This window comes from Oncorhynchus gorbuscha, linkage group LG23 (genome assembly GCF_021184085.1).
Source record: "Oncorhynchus gorbuscha isolate QuinsamMale2020 ecotype Even-year linkage group LG23, OgorEven_v1.0, whole genome shotgun sequence".
In the NCBI taxonomy this organism is placed as follows: Eukaryota; Metazoa; Chordata; class Actinopteri; order Salmoniformes; family Salmonidae; genus Oncorhynchus; species Oncorhynchus gorbuscha.
Window position 1 is genome coordinate 31,030,092 of NC_060195.1, and position 19,879 is coordinate 31,049,970.

The 19,879-nt window shown below is 42.7% G+C and overlaps 7 protein-coding genes across 7 annotated transcripts in view; all 7 read right to left on the bottom strand.

Moving 5' to 3' along the window:
- LOC124011672 (protocadherin alpha-C2-like) overlaps positions 1–19,879 on the bottom strand; it is a 234,905-nt gene that overhangs the window by 208,810 nt on the left and 6,216 nt on the right. The gene's annotated exons all lie outside the window — the stretch shown is intronic.
- On the bottom strand, positions 559–2,934 carry LOC124011556 (protocadherin alpha-8-like). The gene has a single exon (XM_046325014.1). The coding sequence runs from the start codon at positions 2,932–2,934 to the stop codon at positions 559–561; it is 2,376 nt and encodes a 791-aa protein (XP_046180970.1).
- LOC124011557 (protocadherin alpha-8-like) lies at positions 4,933–7,470 on the bottom strand. The gene has a single exon (XM_046325015.1). The coding sequence runs from the start codon at positions 7,306–7,308 to the stop codon at positions 4,933–4,935; it is 2,376 nt and encodes a 791-aa protein (XP_046180971.1). The 5' UTR covers positions 7,309–7,470.
- Positions 8,209–10,553, bottom strand: LOC124011558 (protocadherin alpha-7-like). Its single transcript, XM_046325016.1, has one exon. The coding sequence runs from the start codon at positions 10,534–10,536 to the stop codon at positions 8,209–8,211; it is 2,328 nt and encodes a 775-aa protein (XP_046180972.1). The 5' UTR covers positions 10,537–10,553.
- Positions 10,788–13,517, bottom strand: LOC124011559 (protocadherin alpha-3-like). Its single transcript, XM_046325017.1, has 2 exons — positions 11,154–13,517; positions 10,788–10,793 (listed from the first exon to the last, which is right to left on the bottom strand). The coding sequence occupies exons 1-2, from the start codon at positions 13,515–13,517 to the stop codon at positions 10,788–10,790; spliced, it is 2,370 nt and encodes a 789-aa protein (XP_046180973.1).
- On the bottom strand, positions 13,985–16,547 carry LOC124011560 (protocadherin alpha-3-like). The gene is made up of 2 exons (XM_046325018.1): positions 14,096–16,547; positions 13,985–13,993 (listed from the first exon to the last, which is right to left on the bottom strand). Exons 1-2 carry the CDS (start codon positions 16,457–16,459, stop codon positions 13,985–13,987), a joined length of 2,373 nt encoding a protein of 790 aa, XP_046180974.1. The 5' UTR covers positions 16,460–16,547.
- LOC124011561 (protocadherin alpha-3-like) lies at positions 17,147–19,662 on the bottom strand. The gene has a single exon (XM_046325019.1). It carries the CDS (start codon positions 19,526–19,528, stop codon positions 17,147–17,149), a length of 2,382 nt encoding a protein of 793 aa, XP_046180975.1. The 5' UTR covers positions 19,529–19,662.

Below are 19,879 nucleotides of genomic sequence, written 5' to 3' on the forward strand. Positions count from 1 at the left end.
CAGTGAAGCAACATCTCAAGACATCAGGTTAAAGCTTGGTCACAAATGGGTCTTCCAAATGGACGTTGACCCCAAGCATACTTCAAAAGTTGTGGCAAAACGGCTTAAGAAAAAAAAATGGTGTGGCCATCACAAAACCCTGACCTCAATCCCATAGAACATTTGTGGGCAGAACTGAAAAAGTATGTACGAGCAAGGAGGCCTACAAACCTGACTCAGTTACACCAGCTCTGTCAGGAGGAATGTGACCACTTATTCCCACTTATTGTGGGAAGCTTGTGAAAAGGCTACCCAAAACGTTTGACACAAGTTAAACAATTTAAAGGCAATGCTATCAAATACTAATTGAGTGTATGTAAACTTCTAACCCACTGGGAATGTAATGAAATAAATAAAAGCAGAAATAAATCATTCTCTCTACTATTATTCTGACATTTCACATTCTTTAAATAAAGTGGTGATCCTAACTGACCTAAGATAGGGAATTTTAACTAGGATTAAATGTCAGGAATTGTGAAAAACAGTTTAAATGTATTTGGCTAAGGTGGATGTACAACTTTATCTTCTTACCTCTGCCGAAGCTCTCCTGCTGTGTTCAGGTACCACTAGAGTATTCCCATTGCTGCCCGGGGCTATAGTAGAACCTATACTCATTCTGGGTCCAACTAACATGTACCGTTTGTCTCCGGATCGGTACTGGATGCTGTGGCACAGTGTCCCGTCGTAATTCACATCTTGTAAATACTTGGAGGAATCGTCTGGGGCTTTGGAGCACTGCATTACAATCAACACGATGATACTGATGATAAAAAGTGCTGAAACTGACCCCAGAGTTATGATCAAATAAAATGTAACGCTGTTCTCCTCCTCGTCTTTTACTGCGCTTTTAACATCAGAAGCTGCAAAAGCCTCTTTGGGCTCCACAACGTTGATAATCACAGTAGCTGTTGCTGAGAGTGAAACGTTCCCATTGTCTTTTACCAGTATGACCAGTTTGTGCTCAGCCTCGCCTGTCTCTGTGAATGGCCGAAGTGTCCTTATCTGCCCTGTATAACGGTCCAAAGCAAAGAGACTGTGGTCAGTAACTTCCTGCAGTGAAAATAATAACCAGCCGTTATATCCTATATCAGCGTCATAGGCTCTCACTTTAGTCACCAAATGGCCTGCGTTCACATTGCGGGGAATCTCCTCCACACCTTCAGCGGAACCGTTAGCGCTGACTGGATACAAGATCACTGGAGCGTTGTCGTTCTGATCCAGAATGAACACGTCTATTGTGACGTTGCTGCTTAATGACGGAATTCCAGAGTCGGTAGCTACAACTTGGAATTGGAATGTTTTTAAAGTTTCAAAGTCAAAACTTTTTAGCGCCAAAATGTTCCCATTTTCTGAATTTATGTTGAGGAAAGATGCCCATTTATTATCGTCACCACCGTATCTCAGAATATGATATGAAATAAGTGCGTTTTCATCTATGTCACGATCTGATGCACTTACGTAAAATAATGAGGCGCCTGGGTCGTTATTCTCAGTGATATAGAAAGTATAGGAGCTTAATGAAAACTCTGGATTGTTATCATTCACATCTGATATAACTACGCTTATAGTCTTTACAGATGACAGGGACGGCTGGCCTGCGTCTTTAGCAACTACTGTTAGATCATATTGTGATGATTTCTCTCGATCCAGTGTTGACTTGGTGACTACAGAATACATGTTGTCCTGTAAAGACGGCATTAATGTAAATGGTATGTCCTCGACTAAAGAGCAGATCACTTTGCCATTAAGACCAGAGTCTAAATCATTAACACTGATTAATGCTACAGTGGTGCCTGGTCTAGAATCCTCGGGGATTGCGTTCGAAAAAGACGTCACCTCGATCTCAGGTGCATTATCGTTGAGGTCAATAATCTTTACTGTTATGCTTTTGTCAGTTGTCAGAGGGGCAGATCCTTTATCAGTTGCCATTATGTCAATCTCATAGCTGTCTTGTAGCTCGAAATCGACCAATTCCTTCACAACTATCTCACCCGTATTCGTATTTACATCGAAAAGTTTACGAATCTTGTTCTTTACCATTTTACCGAAAAAGTAAAGGACCTCGGCATTCGAACCCTCGTCTAAATCCGTGGCATTTACTTGCACGACTGTCGTGCCAATTGGAGCATTTTCATTCAATGTAACTGAGTATAACTCTTTGACAAAAACAGGCATATTATCATTTACATCTAAAACATCAATAACTATTTCCACAGTCCCAGACCTGGGAGGTTTTCCTCCATCAATGGCTGTGAGTAGTAATGTATGTTTTTTCATAGCTTCTCTATCTAAGGGCTTTAGTAGATTTACAACAGGAATTTTACCTTCCCTTCCTCGATCTTTAACCTCCAAACGAAAATGGTCATTTTGACTGAGTTTATATTGCTGAACCGAGTACTGGCCACCATCTGGATCAACGGCAGCTTGCAGCTGAAATCGTACACCAGGTAAAGCGGACTCGTATATTTCTAACCGATTCTCTTTGTCGGGAAAGCTGGGAGAATGGTCGTTAACATCTAGCACCTCCACTGAGACATAATGGATCTCCAGTGGGTTCTCCAGAACGGTTTTCATGTTGATCAAACACACGCTGCTCCGTTCACACAGCTCCTCTCGGTCTATTTTTCGGTTCACATATAAGATGCCGTCATTCTGGTTAACCTCGAAAAGAGGCTCGGTCGAGCCAGACACGATTCGAAATCCCCTCTCCTTCAAGGTGCTCAGATCTATTCCAACATCCTTAGCTATATTCCCCACGACAGTTCCTTCCTTAAGCTCTTCAGAGATGGTGTATCTTATCTGTGCAGATGCTCCGCTCCAAAACAGAACCAAAGCAACCATGTAGGCGACCCTCTGCCGTCGCTCCCGCCATGCCCCGCATCCTCTTTGTTCCATGTTTTCAAGACAAATCGCCCTAATCCACAGCACTTCCACTATTCCTTCATTTGTGACCGTTGTCTTTCCAGTATGTTCGTCAAATACCAAAACGAATAAACCAACAATATTCTTATTTATGTAAATTCCAGATCTTATTCTATCCACGAACATGCACGACTGTATAACTCCAGGGACCGATCAAACCTACCAAACCAGCCAGGGGGAGGGCTCAAAAGCATGACGATAGTATTTCTACTAGAAGCGCTATAGTTGGGTACTGACACCATGCGATTCTAACTCGCATTGCGCTGTTGTTTAATAATGTTAGGCCTACTTTTACTAGTCCAACCCACCCAGAATGCAATATTGGCACAACGCACGAGGGAGAAAGGTCAGCACAAGGTTAGAATAAAAATTGTCAAAGACTCCAGTCACCCAGGTCATAGACTGTTCACCCTGCTACCACACAACAAGCGGTAGGAGAGCACCAAGTCTAGGTCCATTCATCAAATGTCCACCCGGACTATTTACATTGCCACCCCCTTTGTTTTTACACTGCTACTCATCGTTTATTATCTATGCATAGTCACTTTACCCCTACCTACATGTACAAATTACCTCGACCAAGCCTGTACCCCGCACATTGACTCGGTACTGGTACCCCCTGTATATAGCCTCCACATTGACTCGGTACCGGTACCCCCTGTAATATAGCCTCCACATTGACTCGGTACCGGTACCCCCTGTATATAGCCTCCACATTGACTCGGTACCGGTACCCCCTGTATATAGCCTCCACATTGACTCGGTACCGGTACCCCCTGTATATAGGTTCCACATTGACTCGTACCCCCCCTGTATATAGGCTCCACATTGACTCGGTACCGGTACCCCCTGTATATAGCCTAGCCTCCACATTGACTTGACTCGGTACCGGTACCCCCTGTATATAGGCTCCACATTGACTCGGTACCGGTATTCCACATTGACTCGGTACCGGTACCCCCTGTATATAGCCTCCACATTGACTCGGTACCGGTACCCCCTGTATATAGCCTCCACATTGACTCGGTACCGGTACCCCCTGTATTTTGCCTCCACATTGACTCGGTACCGGTACCCCCTGTAAATAGGCTCTTTATTGTTATTTTATTGTGTTACTTTTAATTAAATGTTTTACTTTAGTTAATCTAGTAAATATTTTCTTAACTCTTCTTCTTGCTCTGCATTGTGGGTTAAGGGCTTGCAAATAAGAATGTCACGGTAAGGTCGGCAACTGTTGTATTCTGCGCATGTGACAAATACAATTTGATTTGATTTGATTTTGATGACTGGACTGGCAGACCCATAATTCATATGTCGTAAAGGTTCCCTTAAATAAAATGTACTGAAGCATGCAACAAGTCTCCTATATTTAAATAAATCATGCTATTTATGCTGTCCTTTTTTGGGGACAACACTTCATTATGCAAACAGCGTATTGAATTCCTAGAGATAGATAGAGGACTGTTTTATATATCTGTGCCACTATAGCGTATGTGACAGCATGGGCAGCGCCATTGAAGCCACAACCTATAGGAATCTCCAGCTAGTTGACTACTTTGGCAACTTTAAAATGGCGGAAGCATGGTGGAAGCACTAAATGGTGCTGCCCATGCTAAAACGTCCGTTTGGCCACTAGAGGCCTCTATCATTCTCTATGGTTGAATAGCCCAACGTTTCAGCACCACCGTGGTGGACAGCGCCCTGCCTGCCCTGAGCGGCAAGTGCTGATTGTGGTGGTGGGGAATAAGCAGGTTAACTTTCACGTGCCAAGCTCTCAGATCATGTTACAGACACAACCCTCTGATTTTAAAACATCATCTTTGACCAACTCACACATAACCCTTTCAGTCAATTAAATATTAAATACATACAAATACAATGATAGCGTATGCAATTCTAAAACTCAAGCTTATTATCAGCACTACATGTCAATGGTCAGGTGTAAGAGCATTGTGAACTATAAATTCGTTTTCATCTCCTTACCTCTCCAGAAGCTCTCCTCCTGTGATCAGGTACCACTAGAGTATTCCCATTGCTGCCCGGGACTATAGTAGAACCTATACTCATTCTGGGTCCAACTAACATGTACCGTTTGTCTCCGGATCGGTACTGGATGCTGTGGCACAGTGTCCCGTCGTAATTCACATCTTGTAAATACTTGGAGGAATCGTCTGGGGCTTTGGAGCACTGCATTACAATCAACATGATGATACTGATGATAAAAAGTGCTGAAACTGACCCCAAAGTTATGATCAAATAAAATGTAATGCTGTTCTCCTCCTCGTCTTTTACTGCGCTTTTAACATCAGAAGCTGCAAAAGCCTCTTTGGGCTCCACAACGTTGATAATCACAGTAGCTGTTGCTGAGAGTGAAAAGTTCCCATTGTCTTTTACCAGTATGACCAGTTTGTGCTCAGCCTCGTCTGTCTCTGTGAATGACTGAAGTGTCCTTATCTGTCCTGTATAGCGGTCCAAGGCAAAGAGACTGTGGTCAGTAACTTCCTGCAGTGAAAATAATAACCAGCCGTTATATCCTATATCAGCGTCATAGGCTCTCACTTTAGTCACCAAATGGCCTGCATTCACATTGCGGGGAATCTCCTCCACACCTTCAGTGGAACCATTAGCGCTGACTGGATACAAGATCACTGGAGCGTTGTCGTTCTGATCCAGGATGAACACATTCACTGTGACGTTGCTGCTTAGTGACGGAGTTCCAGAGTCTGTAGCTACAACTTGGAATTTAAATGTTTTGAGGGTTTCAAAGTCAAAGCTTTTTAGCGCCAGTATGTTTCCATTTTCAGGATTTATGTTGAGGAACGATGACCATTTCTTCTCCTCGACACCGTTTCTCAGAATATGATATGAAATAATAGCGTTTTCATTTATGTCACGATCAGACGCACTCACGCGAAAAAGTGAGGCGCCTGGTTCGTTATTCTCAGTGACATAGAAATTATAGGGACTCAGTGAAAACTCTGGACTGTTATCATTCACATCTGATACTACAACACTAATAGACTTTACAGATGACAGGGACGGCTGGCCTGCGTCTGTGGCTACTATTGTTAGATCATATTCAGAATGTTTTTCCCTATCCAGGGCTGACATGGTAACTACAGAGTAAATATTATCCTGTAGTGATGGCATTAGTTTGAAAGTTGTGTCTTCCATCACAGTGCAGAGAACTTTCCCGTTGAAACCAGAGTCCAAATCATTAACACTGATTAGCGCGACTGTGGTTCCACTTCTAGAATCCTCGGCGATTGCTCTTGAAAATGATGTCACCTCAATCTCAGGTGCGTTGTCATTGAGGTCAACTATCCGTATTACTACGCTTTTATCTGATGTCATTGGTGCAAGTCCTTTATCCGATGCCTGTATGTCGAGTTCGTACTTGTCTTTTTCTTCAAAATCTAGCAGTCCTCTCACAATGATTTCACCTGTTACTGGGTTCAGATCAAAGAGTTTGCGTAATTTACTATTCACGCTATTGCCAAACGAGTACATTACTAAACCGTTTGGCCCCTCGTCCAAATCGGTGGCGTTTACTTGTACAATTGTTGTGCCAACAATAGTATTTTCATTCACCAATACAGAGTAAGCATCTTTTGTATAGACAGGCGGGTTATCATTGATATCCAGTACATCTACAGTTATTCTCATGTCTCCAGATCTTGGAGGTTTTCCTCCATCAATAGCTGTGAGCAGCAATATATGGCTCTTTACAGCCTCTCTGTCCAGTGGTTTCTGTAATATTAATATCGGGATTTTGCCATCATCACCTCGATCTTTAACTTCCAAACGGAAATGATCGTTGTGACTGAGTTTATACTGTTGAACTGAGTATTGTCCACCATCAGTGTCGAGCGCAGCCTGGAGCTGAAATCGCGCCCCTGGTAAGGCTGACTCAAATATCTCTAACCGTTTCTGTTTCTCGGGAAAGCTGGGAGAATGGTCGTTAACATCTAACACCTCCACTGAGACATAATGGATCTCCAGCGGGTTCTCCAGAACGGTTTTCATGTTGATCAAACACACGCTGCTCCGTTCACACAGCTCCTCTCGGTCTATTTTTCGGTGCAAATACAAGATGCCGTCATTCTGGTTTACCTGGAAAGGGGGCTCCGTCGAGCCAGACACGATTCGAAATCCCCTCTCCTTCAAGGTGCTCAGATCTATTCCCAAATCCTTAGCTATATTCCCCACGACAGTTCCTTCTTTAAGCTCTTCAGAGATGGAGTATGTTATCTGTGCAGATGCTCCGCTCCAAAAGACAACCAAAGCTAACATTGCCCAAAGCCTCCGTCGCTGCTCCCACCATGCTCCGTGTCCTCTTTGTTCCATTTTTATAAAATATATTTAGTCCAAAAAGAATCCACAGCACGCGACAATATGCCTATATTATTAACGAAACCTTACCCATTGCATTCCCAAATAGAATCATAGCTCATTATTCTAAAAAATCATTTTTCGTTCCGTTCAAGTGAGTATGAAATATCTCCTTGTTGCTTACGACCCTTGTCAGCTAGCTACTGAATGATAAACCAACTAATGGGAGGATGCAACAATGTGACGTGAGCGTTGCTTTCAAGAGCGCTATTCTAGTTAAGCACTGACACCATGCGATGCTACCACACATTGATTACATGGTTGTGTAAAGGACATTGGCTACTCCAGCACCAGAAGCATGTTTGGCACAAACATACAGAGACAGACAATCATAAATATACACTGCGTGGAGGCAAATGAAGGCTAATATTATCTACCCAGCAACTGATACAGATTTACAAAAATATCAAATGAAGCATGTCGCTTTATCTGCATGGTATATACCCGCAGAGCTGCGAGACATCCGAGCATTTCAGAACCACCCTAGTGCACAGCGACACACCACGAGGGCATAACGCTGCGTCCAAAAAACAGAGCTCCATGGCGAAACCACTTTGCATTCCTTTTAGATTGATTTAGCATGTCCCACACAAACTATTCTAAGGCAAATATATGGTATAAAAAGGACACTTGATGAATTACAAAACGGGAAAGGGAAGACGATTCCCTCCATCCTGTCGTACATTACAATACTAAAACAAATACACCAGCACACAAACCTAAACAGCACTGCAAGTGTTTTATTAAATGCCCAATATAACATGATTGTATTGAGACACTCAATGCACTGTACAGTTCAGTCTACATGGTTTATGAGGACCATGTGCGATGTATGTGACTTGTATAAAAACGTATTCATCTCCTCACCTCTCCAGAAGCTCTCCTCCTGTGGTCAGGTACCACTAGAGTATTCCCATTGCTGCCCGGGACTATAGTAGAACCTATACTCATTCTGGGTCCAACTAACATGTACCGTTTGTCTCCGGATCGGTACTGGATGCTGTGGCACAGTGTCCCGTCGTAATTCACATCTTGTAAATACTTGGAGGAATCGACTGGGGGTTTGGAGCACTGCATTACAATCAACACGATGATACTGACGATAAAAAGTGCTGAAACTGACATCAAAGTTATGATCAAATAAAATGTAATGCTGTTCTCCTCCTCGTCTTTTACTGCGCTTTTAACATCAGAAGCTGCAAAAGCCTCTTTGGGCTCCACAACGTTGATAATCACAGTGGCTGTTGCTGAGAGTGAAACGTTCCCATTGTCTTTCACCAGTATGACCAGTTTATGCTCAGTCTCGTCTGTCTCTGTGAATGACCGAAGTGTCCTTATCTGTCCTGTATAACGGTCCAAGGCAAAGAGACTGTGGTCAGTAACTTCCTGCAGTGAAAATAATAACCAGCCGTTATATCCTATATCAGCGTCATAGGCTCTCACTTTAGTCACCAAATGGCCTGCGTTCACATTGCGGGGAATCTCCTCCACACCTTCAGCGGAACCGTTAGCGCTGACTGGATACAAGATCAATGGAGCGTTGTCGTTCTGATCCAGGATGAACACATTCACTGTGACGTTGCTGCTTAGTGACGGAATTCCAGAGTCTGTAGCTACAACTTGGAATTTGAATGTTTTGAGGGTTTCGAAGTCAAAGCTTTTTAGCGCGTAAATGTTACCATCATCATAATTAATATTTAGGTAGGATACAGTAGGAGCGTCGCCATCACTTTTCCAAATGTTATAAGACACACGAGCGTTTTCATCTTGGTCTCTATCTGAGGCGCTCATGGAAAACACAGACGCGTGTGGAGCATTGTTTTCCGGTACATAAAAAGTATACTGACTCTGAGAAAACACAGGACTGTTATCATTAACGTCTGAAATATGGACTGTGATGGTTTTGTGGGAAGACAGTGATGGGAGTCCTTTATCTGTAGAAGTTATTGTCACTGTGTACATAGGCTCTGACTCTCTGTCCAATCTGCTTTTAGTAATCAACGAATACATATTTTTCTGAAAAGACGGTTTTAATTCGAAAGGGATGCTGTCTGAGATTGTACATATAACTAAGCCGTTTTCACCAGAGTCCATATCAAACACGCTGATAAGAGCTACCGCTGTACCGGGTAGTGCATCCTCGGGGACTTGGCTTGATAGGGACGTCACGTCCATCTCAGGTGCGTTGTCATTTACATCTTTCACGTAAATAAGAACACTACAGTGACCAGTCAATGTAACCGGACCTTTGTCAGAGGCCTGCATGTCAATTTCATAAACGCTCTGCTCTTCAAAATCTATTAATCCTTTTACAGTGATCTCACCTGTAACATCATCTATCTCGAATAAATCGAACGCTTTGGTTTTAAGACTGTTATCAAAAGTGTATATAACCTGTCCGTTGGCGCCATCATCTATATCCGTGGCGTGTACTCTTAGGACTGAGGCACCTACGGGAGGATTTTCATATAAAGTTACCGTATACACCTGTCTGTCAAAGACTGGCGCGTTGTCATTGACATCAATCACATGTATTGTTATATTGACTGTGCCAGATCTTGCGGTCTCACCGCCGTCAAACGCAGTCAAAATCAGTCGAATTTCAGGTTTCTGCTCTCTGTCTAGCGGCTTTTTCAAAATCAGAAAAGGAATTTTATCCTCACCGCGAGTTTTAACATCTAAGTCAAAGTTATCGTTTTGACTGAGAGTGTACTTACGGAGACTATTTGCTCCAACATCAGGGTCACGCGCAGCGTCAAGAGGAAAGCGCGTTCCTTGGAGCACAGCATTCTCTGCTATCTCTAAGCGTTTCTCCTTTTCTGGAAAAATGGGAGAATGGTCATTTATATCCGTAATTTCAATCTCAACATAATGTATTTCCATTGGATTTTCGGCGACGGTTTTTAGGTTGATTAAACACACAATGTTTTTCTCACACAGCTCCTCCCTGTCGATGTTCCTGTTCACATACAACACGCCATTATCTTGGTTGATCTGCAAAAGACCTTCCTTAGAGCCAGATACAATCCGAAACCTTCGCTCCGCCAGTATATCCACACTGAACCCCAAATCCTTTGCTACATCTCCCACATAAAAACCTTCTTTCGACTCCTCCGCGATAGAATAGCGTATTTGACAATAAGCTCCACGGGAGAAGCACAACAAAAATACAAACGACAGCATCGCCCAGTGAGGCGCCTTTCTTCTCTGTCCGTCTATCATTTTGACAAGCCCTGTTATTTTGGAACCATTACAGTCCGCTTCATCCAGAAAAAGCAAGGTGCCAAGTTCATCCACGAAAAAGATTCAAGCAAGTATCCATGCGGATGGTATTCTCCATTCCAGAAAGCAAGTGCCCATTTCACTCGACTCGAATGATTTTTAATGAGGCAACACGACAAAGGGAGGGAAGGATTCAAACTACATGCATGTTTCTAACACTGAAAAGCAGCGACACCACGCGCATTAGGAGAATGGGTTTCATGCGCAGCAACTCAAACCGAAACATAAATATGTGACGCGTCAAATAACACTTTGAACTGAAAAGTGTTTCAGAACAATTGTCGTGAACAGCGACCACTTTCAAATGTGGTGTTGACGCCTGATCCTCTGATTTCATGGACAGACCCTGTGAGAGGTGTAGGTTTGTTAAAACGCCAAAGCCATACTCCGAAAAAAAAAACATATTAGACCCACTCAAACAAGACCCCGTAGTTCAATTAAATATATGAACTTTTTTTTTTAAATGGGACAATAATCTATGCGATTACTATACAATTACAGAGAAATACATGTCTTACCTCTGCCAAAGCTCTCCTCCTGTGGTCGGGTACCACTAGAGTATTCCCATTGCTGCCCGGGACAATAGTAGAACCTATACTCATTCTGGGTCCAACTAACATGTACCGGTTGTCTCCGGATCGGTACTGGATGCTGTGGCACAGTGTCCCGTCGTAATTCACATCTTGTAAATACTTGGAGGAATCGTCTGGGGCTTTGGAGCACTGCATTACAATCAACACGATGATACTGATGATAAAAAGTGCTGAAACTGACATCAAAGTTATGATCAAATAAAATGTAACGCTGTTCTCCTCCTCGTCTTTTACTGCGCTTTTAACATCAGAAGCTGCAAAAGCCTCTTTGGGCTCCACAACGTTGATAATCACAGTAGCTGTTGCTGAGAGTGAAACGTTACCATTGTCTTTTACCAGTATGACCAGTTTATGCTCAGCCTCGTCTGTCTCTGTGAACGACCGAAGTGTCCTTATCTGTCCTGTATAACGGTCCAAAGCAAAGAGACTGTGGTCAGTAACTTCCTGCAGTGAAAATAATAACCAGCCGTTATATCCTATATCAGCGTCATAGGCTCTCACTTTAGTCACCAAATGGCCTGCGTTCACATTGCGGGGAATCTCCTCCACACCTTCAGCGGAACCGTTAGCGCTGACTGGATACAAGATCACTGGAGCGTTGTCGTTCTGATCCAGAATGAACAAGTTTATTGTGACGTTGCTGCTTAGTGACGGAGTTCCAGAGTCTGTAGCTACAACTTGGAATTGGAATGTTTTGTTGAAGGTTTCAAAGTCAAAGCTTTTCAGTGCGGATATAAGTCCATTATCAGAATTGATATTCAAGAAAGATGTCATACCATTTTGAGTCCCTTCTCCTCTAACAATGTGATATGAAATGGCTGCATTTTCATTTAAGTCTTTATCAGAAGCGATTACAGAGAATATGGAGGCACCGGGGGCGTTATTTTCCACTAAGTACAACTCAAGAGGGTTTTGAGAGAATTCTGGACTGTTATCGTTCACATCTGATATCTGGACGTTCAGAATTTTGAACGTGGACAGAGGAGGCTGACCACAGTCAGTGGCTGTTATAGTGATGTCATAATGGGACACAAACTCTCTGTCTAGTCGTTGTTTGGTCACTAAAGAGTACATACTATCCTGAAAGGAAGGTTTTAACTCAAAGGGTACATCTCCTAACAGACTACACAACACTTTTCCATTGATACCGGAGTCTTTATCACTGACACTTATGAGAGAAATAACAGTTCCTGGTTTGGAATCTTCAGAGACCTTATTGGAAAGGGACGTTACCTCTATCTCGGGTTTGTTATCATTTACGTCAAGTATTTTTATGATAACCCCGCATTCGACAGTCCATGGAGGCTGACCTCTGTCTGATGCTTGCACACTTAGTTTGTACACCTCGGTGTCATCATAGTCTACCTGGGCCTTAACTGTAATTTCACCTGTAACGCTATCCAATTCAAACACGTCATAAACTTTGCTCTTGAGGTTTCTGCCAAGATAGTATTCAACAACACGGTTTAACCCTTCATCTAGATCAGTAGCATTTACTTTTACAACGATGGTACCAATAGGGGCGTTTTCTTGTAAAGTTACAGAGTATGTGTCTTGACTAAAAACAGGCTTGTTATCATTTACGTCAAGAACAGTAACGGTTATATTTAGAGATCCTGATTTTGGCGGATTCCCTCCATCGATAGCAGTTAAAACCAATGAGTGGTTGATTCTGTTCTCCCTATCTAGAGATTTCTGTAATATTAAAAATGGTATTTTGTCCTCATCGCTATCTTTGATCTCAATGTCGAAAAAAATATTCTGACTTAATTTGTAAAAACGTACGGAGTTTACCCCTATGTCCGGATCACGAGCAGTCGGAATTTGTAAGCGAGTTCCCGGAGGGACGTGTTCTGCTATTTCAAAATGCTGCTCCTTTTCTGTGAACATAGGTGAATGGTCATTGACATCTTTGATTTCTAACTGAACATAATGTATTTCCAGAGGATTCTCAACTACAATCTTCAGGTTCATCAAACACGCGCCAGTGCCTTCACAGAGCTCCTCTCTGTCGATATTCTTATGAACATACAAGACGCCATTGTTCTGATTAACCTGGAAAAGAGCGTCCTTAGATCCAGAAACGATACGAAACCGCCTCTCCAACAAAGTACTGACGTCAAGACCCAAATCCTTAGCAACATTTCCAACAACGGATCCCTTTGTCACCTCCTCTGGAATAGAGTACCTTATCTGAGCCGAAACCTGCTCCACGAAGCAAAGCAGCAAAGAGAAACGCAGAGCAACACACCAGTACTCCCATCTGCGCCTTTGTCCTCCGTCTCCCATTGTTAAACAGACAATTAAGCACAATCCTCAACTAAAAAATACATTCCTAGTGATCAGATGACCGATTCGTAACGATCCATAGGCATACTGAATCCAATTCTTAAGCACCGGAAAAATAATAAATGTATTATCTGTACACATGAGAACGTCTTGTTCTGATGTCCACCGTACTCTATCTGTATGTGTGGGGGTGGAAACAGCCCAGAGGGGCAGGGCCTAATCTACCAACAGTCTAATTTATTACACTGACATCCTGTGGTCCGGGATACAGATTCTATACCTTTATAAACTTGGAGATATTGTCTGTTTTCTAGTTGCAATAGCTATGTCGTAGCAGTCAAGGAATATAGAAAATGTGTAAAGGGAAAGAGAGACTGAGATGGACTCCAACACATACATACAACAAGTAAGCTGTTGATTCAGCACCACCGAGGTGGACAGCGACCGAGTCAGCAGCCGGTACTTCATCACGAACACTAAAGACATTCCAATGAACCAGAAAATCAAATCAAATGACCAACACGATACTTTATATACAAAATACTGTAACTGTTGAAATTATTCGAAATAGCTCTTACCTCTCCAGAAATTATTCTCCTGTGGTCGGGTAGCACTAGAGTATTCCCATTGCTGCCCGGGACTATAGTAGAACCTATACTCATTCTGGGTCCAACTAACATGTACCGTTTGTCTCCGGATCGGTACTGAATGCTGTGGCACAGTGTCCCGTCGTAATTCACATCTTGTAAATACTTGGAGGGATCGACTGGGGCTTTGGAGCACTGCATTACAATCAACACGATGATACTGATGATAAAAAGTGCTGAAACTGACACCAAAGTTATGATCAAATAAAATGTAACGCTGTTCTCCTCCTCGTCTTTTACTTCGTTTTTAACATCAGAAGCTGCAAAAGCCTCTTTGGGCTCCACAACGTTGATAATCACAGTAGCTGTTGCTGAGAGTGAGACGTTCCCATTGTCTTTCACCAGTATGACCAGTTTATGCTCAGTCTCGTCTGTCTCTGTGAATGACCGAAGTGTCCTTATCTGTCCTGTATAACGGTCCAAAGCAAAGAGACTGTGGTCAGTAACTTCCTGCAGTGAAAATAATAACCAGCCGTTATATCCTATATCAGCGTCATAGGCTCTCACTTTAGTCACCAAATGGCCTGCGTTCACATTGCGGGGAATCTCCTCCACACCTTCAGCGGAACCATTAGCGCTGACTGGATACAAGATCACTGGAGCGTTGTCGTTCTGATCCAGGATGAACACATTCACTGTGACGTTGCTGCTTAGTGGTGGAGCTCCAGAGTCTGTAGCTACAACTTGGAATTGGAACGTTTTGAGCGTTTCAAAGTCAAAGCTTTTCAGTGCGGATATAAGTCCATTATCAGAATTGATATTCAGGAAAGGTGCCATGGCATTTTGTGTCCCTTCCCCTCTAACAATGTGATATGAAATCGCAGCATTTTCATTCAAGTCTTTATCTGCGGCGCTTACAGAGAATATGGACCCACCAGGTCCGTTATTTTCCATTAAGTACAGCTCAAGAGGGTTTTGGCAGAATTCTGGACTGTTATCGTTCACGTCTGATACCTGGACGTTCAGAGCGTTGAATGTGGACAGAGGAGGCTGACCACAGTCAGTGGCTGTTATTGTGATGTCATACAGGGACACAAGTTCTCGATCTAAACGCTGCTTCGTAACTAAAGAGTACGTGTTGTCTTGAAATGAAGGTTTTAATTCAAAAGGTACATCTTCTGACAGACTGCAAATGACTTTACCGTTAATGCCGGAGTCTTTGTCAGTTACACTTACGAGAGAAATAACAGTTCCTGGTTTGGAATCTTCAGAGACCTTATTGGAAAGGGACGTTACCTCAATCTCGGGTTTGTTATCATTTACGTCAATTATTTTTATGACAACCCTACATTCTGTCCTCATAGGGGGCTGTCCTTTATCTGATGCCATAACATCAGCTCTGTAAACTTCAGTATCCTCAAAGTCGATATTACCCTTCACTGATATTTCACCGGTATTGGAATCTAAGCTAAAAGTATCATATACTTTTCTTTTTAGGTTTTTCACGAATGAATATATAATTTCAGAATAGACACCGTCGTCCAAATCGGTAGCATTGACTTTAGCAACAATTGTTCCAACTGCACCGTTTTCATGTATTGTCACAGAATAAACGTCCTGGTTGAAAATAGGTCTGTTGTCATTATTATCAAGAACAGTGACTGAAATGTTGACATGCCCTGATCTTGGCGGGCTACCGCCATCGATGGCCGTTAAAACTAAAATATGTTTGCTTTCACGTTCCCTATCGAGAGATTTATGTAATTTCAAAACAGGGAGTTTTCCTTCTTCTCCAGTGTCCCGCAGCTCCAGATCAAAATATTCAGTATGGCTTAATTTATATAAACGAACAGAATTCATTCCGGAATCTGGATCACGTGCTGCCTGTAACTGGAAACCTGTGCCTGGCAGAGTAGATTCTGCTATTTCCAAATTCTGTTCTTTCTCTGAGAAACTGGGTGAATGGTCGTTCACATCACTTATCTCTATCCCTACATAATGTATTTCTAGAGGATTCTCAACAACGATTTTCAGGTTTATCATGCACGCGCCAGTGCCTTCACAGAGCTCCTCTCTGTCGATATTCTTATGAACATACAAGACGCCATTGTTCTGATTAACCTGGAAAAGAGCGTCCTTAGATCCAGAAACGATACGAAACCGCCTCCCCACCAAAGTACTGACGTCAAGACCCAAATCCTTAGCAACATTTCCAACAACGGATCCCTCTGTCACCTCCTCTGGAATAGAGTACCTTATCTGAGCCGAAACCTGCTCCACGAAGCACAGCAGCAAAGAGAAACGCAGAGCAACACACCAGTATTCCCATCTGCGCCTTTGTCCTCCGTCTCCCATCGTTAAACAGCGGAACAAAAACACTGTCCTCAATGAAAAAATACAATCCTAATGATCAGATGATCAACTTGCAATGATCCATACTGAATTCAACTACTCAGTCAGTAAATAATTATAGCCTGCTCTGACATGGCAAGTGTTGTTCTGATGTCTGGACCACTCTCTCGGTATGTGTAGAACAAAACCGCCCAGAGAGGGGCAGAGCCTACTCTAAGAGTAAATACCTGACAGTCTCCTTATGTTATACTGACACCCTGCGGTCCAAGCTCCTGTCTGCTGCGTGGACCACACGAGAATATAGTATTGCAAAATAAATTCGTTTTTCCGCTTTTTGTATTGCCAGAAGCCCCGGTTGCACTGGGTCACCTTAATTAAAGGCATAATCAAAGGATGAAGAAAGGTTGAGGAAGAATACAATTAAATAGAACAGTAGGATACGAAGTTGATATAGAGGAGAACACATTCAAATAGGATGGCAGAGTCGAGCTTTCAACAAAAACAATTACTGTTTAAATCCACACAACTAGAGTGGACAGCAACCACATACAATATACATTATGCACAGAAAACCTGTTTGTAGACAATTGAGTCAAGTTGGGACCTGGTTTTGACTACTCAACTACTTGAAGGGAGAAATCAGCATATCTCACAAACACACCCATATAAGCGACCAACAAACACAAGAGATTATGCATGCACATAGCTCACCTCTCCAGACGCACTTCTCCTGTGGTCGGGTAGCACTAGAGTATTCCCATTGCTGCCCGGGACTATAGTAGAACCTATACTCATTCTGGGTCCAACTAACATGTACCGTTTGTCTCCGGATCGGTACTGGATGCTGTGGCACAGTGTCCCGTCGTAATTCACATCTTGTAAATACTTGGAGGAATCGTCTGGGGCTTTGGAGCACTGCATTACAATCAACACGATGATACTGATGATAAAAAGTGCTGAAACTGACCCCAAAGTTATGATCAAATAAAATGTAACGCTGTTCTCCTCCTCGTCTTTTACTGCGCTTTTAACATCAGAAGCTGCAAAAGCCTCTTTGGGCTCCACAACGTTGATAATCACAGTACCTGTTGCTGAGAGTGAAACGTTCCCATTGTCTTTTACCAGTATGACCAGTTTATGCTCAGCCTCGTCTGTCTCTGTGAACGACCGAAGTGTCCTTATCTGTCCTGTATAACGGTCCAAAGCAAAGAGACTGTGGTCAGTAACTTCCTGCAGTGAAAATAATAACCAGCCGTTATATCCTATATCAGCGTCATAGGCTCTCACTTTAGTCACCAAATGGCCTGCGTTCACATTGTGGGGAATCTCCTCCACACCTTCAGTAGAACCGTTAGCGCTGACTGGATACAAGATCACTGGAGCGTTGTCGTTCTGATCCAGAATGAACACGTTTATTGTGACGTTGCTGCTTAGTGACGGAGTTCCAGAGTCTGTAGCTACAACTTGGAATTGGAATGTTTTGAGGGTTTCAAAGTCAAAGCTTTTTAGAGCAGAAACGAGTCCATCATCAGAATTGATATTCAGGAACGATGTCATATCGATCTGTGTCCCTTCTCCTCTAATTGTGTGATATGAAATAGCAGCATTTTCATTTAAGTCTTTATCAGAAGCGATTACAGAGAATATGGAGGCACCGGGGGCGTTATTTTCCACTAAGTACAGCTCAAGAGGGTTTTGAGAGAATTCTGGACTGTTATCGTTCACATCTGATATCTGGATGCTCAGAATGTTGAATGTGGACAGAGGAGGCTGACCACAGTCAGTGGCTGTTATAGTGATGTCATAATGGGACACAAACTCTCTGTCTAGTCGTTGTTTGGTCACTAAAGAGTACATATTATCCTGAAAGGAAGGTTTTAACTCAAAGGGTACATCTCCTAACAGACTACACAACACTTTTCCATTGATACCGGAGTCTTTATCACTGACACTGATGAGAGAAATAACAGTTCCTGGTTTGGAATCTTCAGAAACTAAATTAGACAGTGATGTCACCTCTATATCTGGCTCATTGTCATTAATATCGATTATCTTTATGATCACTCTACATTCCACAGTCAGTGGAGGTTGTCCTTTGTCCGAGGCCTGAACATCTAGTTTATACACCTCTGTGTCCTCGAAGTCCACCTCACCTTTAACTCTAATGTCTCCAGTTAGCCTATCCAGTTCAAACATATCATAGACTTTTCTCCTTAAGGTTTTACCCAGGCTGAACTCAACCTCACTATTACTTCCTTCATCTGCATCAGTTGCATTTACTGTAATAACAACTGTACCAACTCCAACGTTTTCTTGTATCCTAACATTATATGTATCCTGACTAAAGACGGGACGGTTATCATTACTATCTAGAACAACAATTGTAACATTTAGCGTGCCTGATCTTTGAGGATTACCTCCATCAAGCGCTGTTAGGAGAAGCGTGTGTTTCATTTGTTTTTCCCTGTCCAGTGACTTCTTTAAAACTAAAAATGGTATTTTGTCCTCGTCGCTTTGTCTTACATCGATTTCAAAATGATCATTTGATGTTACTTTGTAAGCCCAAATAGAATTTTTTCCGACGTCAGGGTCACGCGCTGCATGTATTTGGAAGCGCGTCCCCACAGAGGTGTGCTCGGCTATATCAAATTGCTGCTCCTTCTCTGGAAAACTGGGAGAATTGTCATTCACATCAGTTACTTCTACACCTACATAATGGATTTCTAAAGGGTTTTCAACAACGATTTTCAGGTTTATTAAACAAGCGCTGTTGCCATCACAGAGCTCCTCTCTGTCGACATTCTTATGAACATACAAGACGCCATTGTTCTGATTAACCTGGAAAAGAGCGTCCTTAGATCCAGAAACGATACGAAACCGCCTCTCCAACAAAGTACTGACGTCAAGACCCAAATCCTTAGCAACATTTCCAACAACGGATCCCTCTTTCACCTCCTCTGGAATAGAGTACCTTATCTGAGCCGAAACCTGCTCCACGAAGCACAGCAGCAAAGAGAAACGCAGAGCAACACACCAGTACTCCCATCTGCGCCTTTGTCCTCCGTCTCCCATCGTTAAACAATCAAACCCTGTTGTCAATGAGAAATTACAATCCTAATGATCAGATGGCAAAGTCGTAATGATCCATACCGAATCCAATCGTTCAGCAAACCGGGAAAAAATGTATTTGCCTGAAATAGCACGCCTTGATTTGATGTCCCCAAGACTCTCTCTGTATCTGCGGGAAACTAAACAGCACAGAGAAGGGCAGGGCCTAGTATAACAGTACCAGAAAGTCTCCTTGTGTTATACTGACACACTGCGGACCGATCTACCGTTGACCATGAGTACATACCGCTCGAGAACGAAAATACCTTTCTGTATTAGAATCAGCAAATGAACCAGCACTATATTACAGTTACA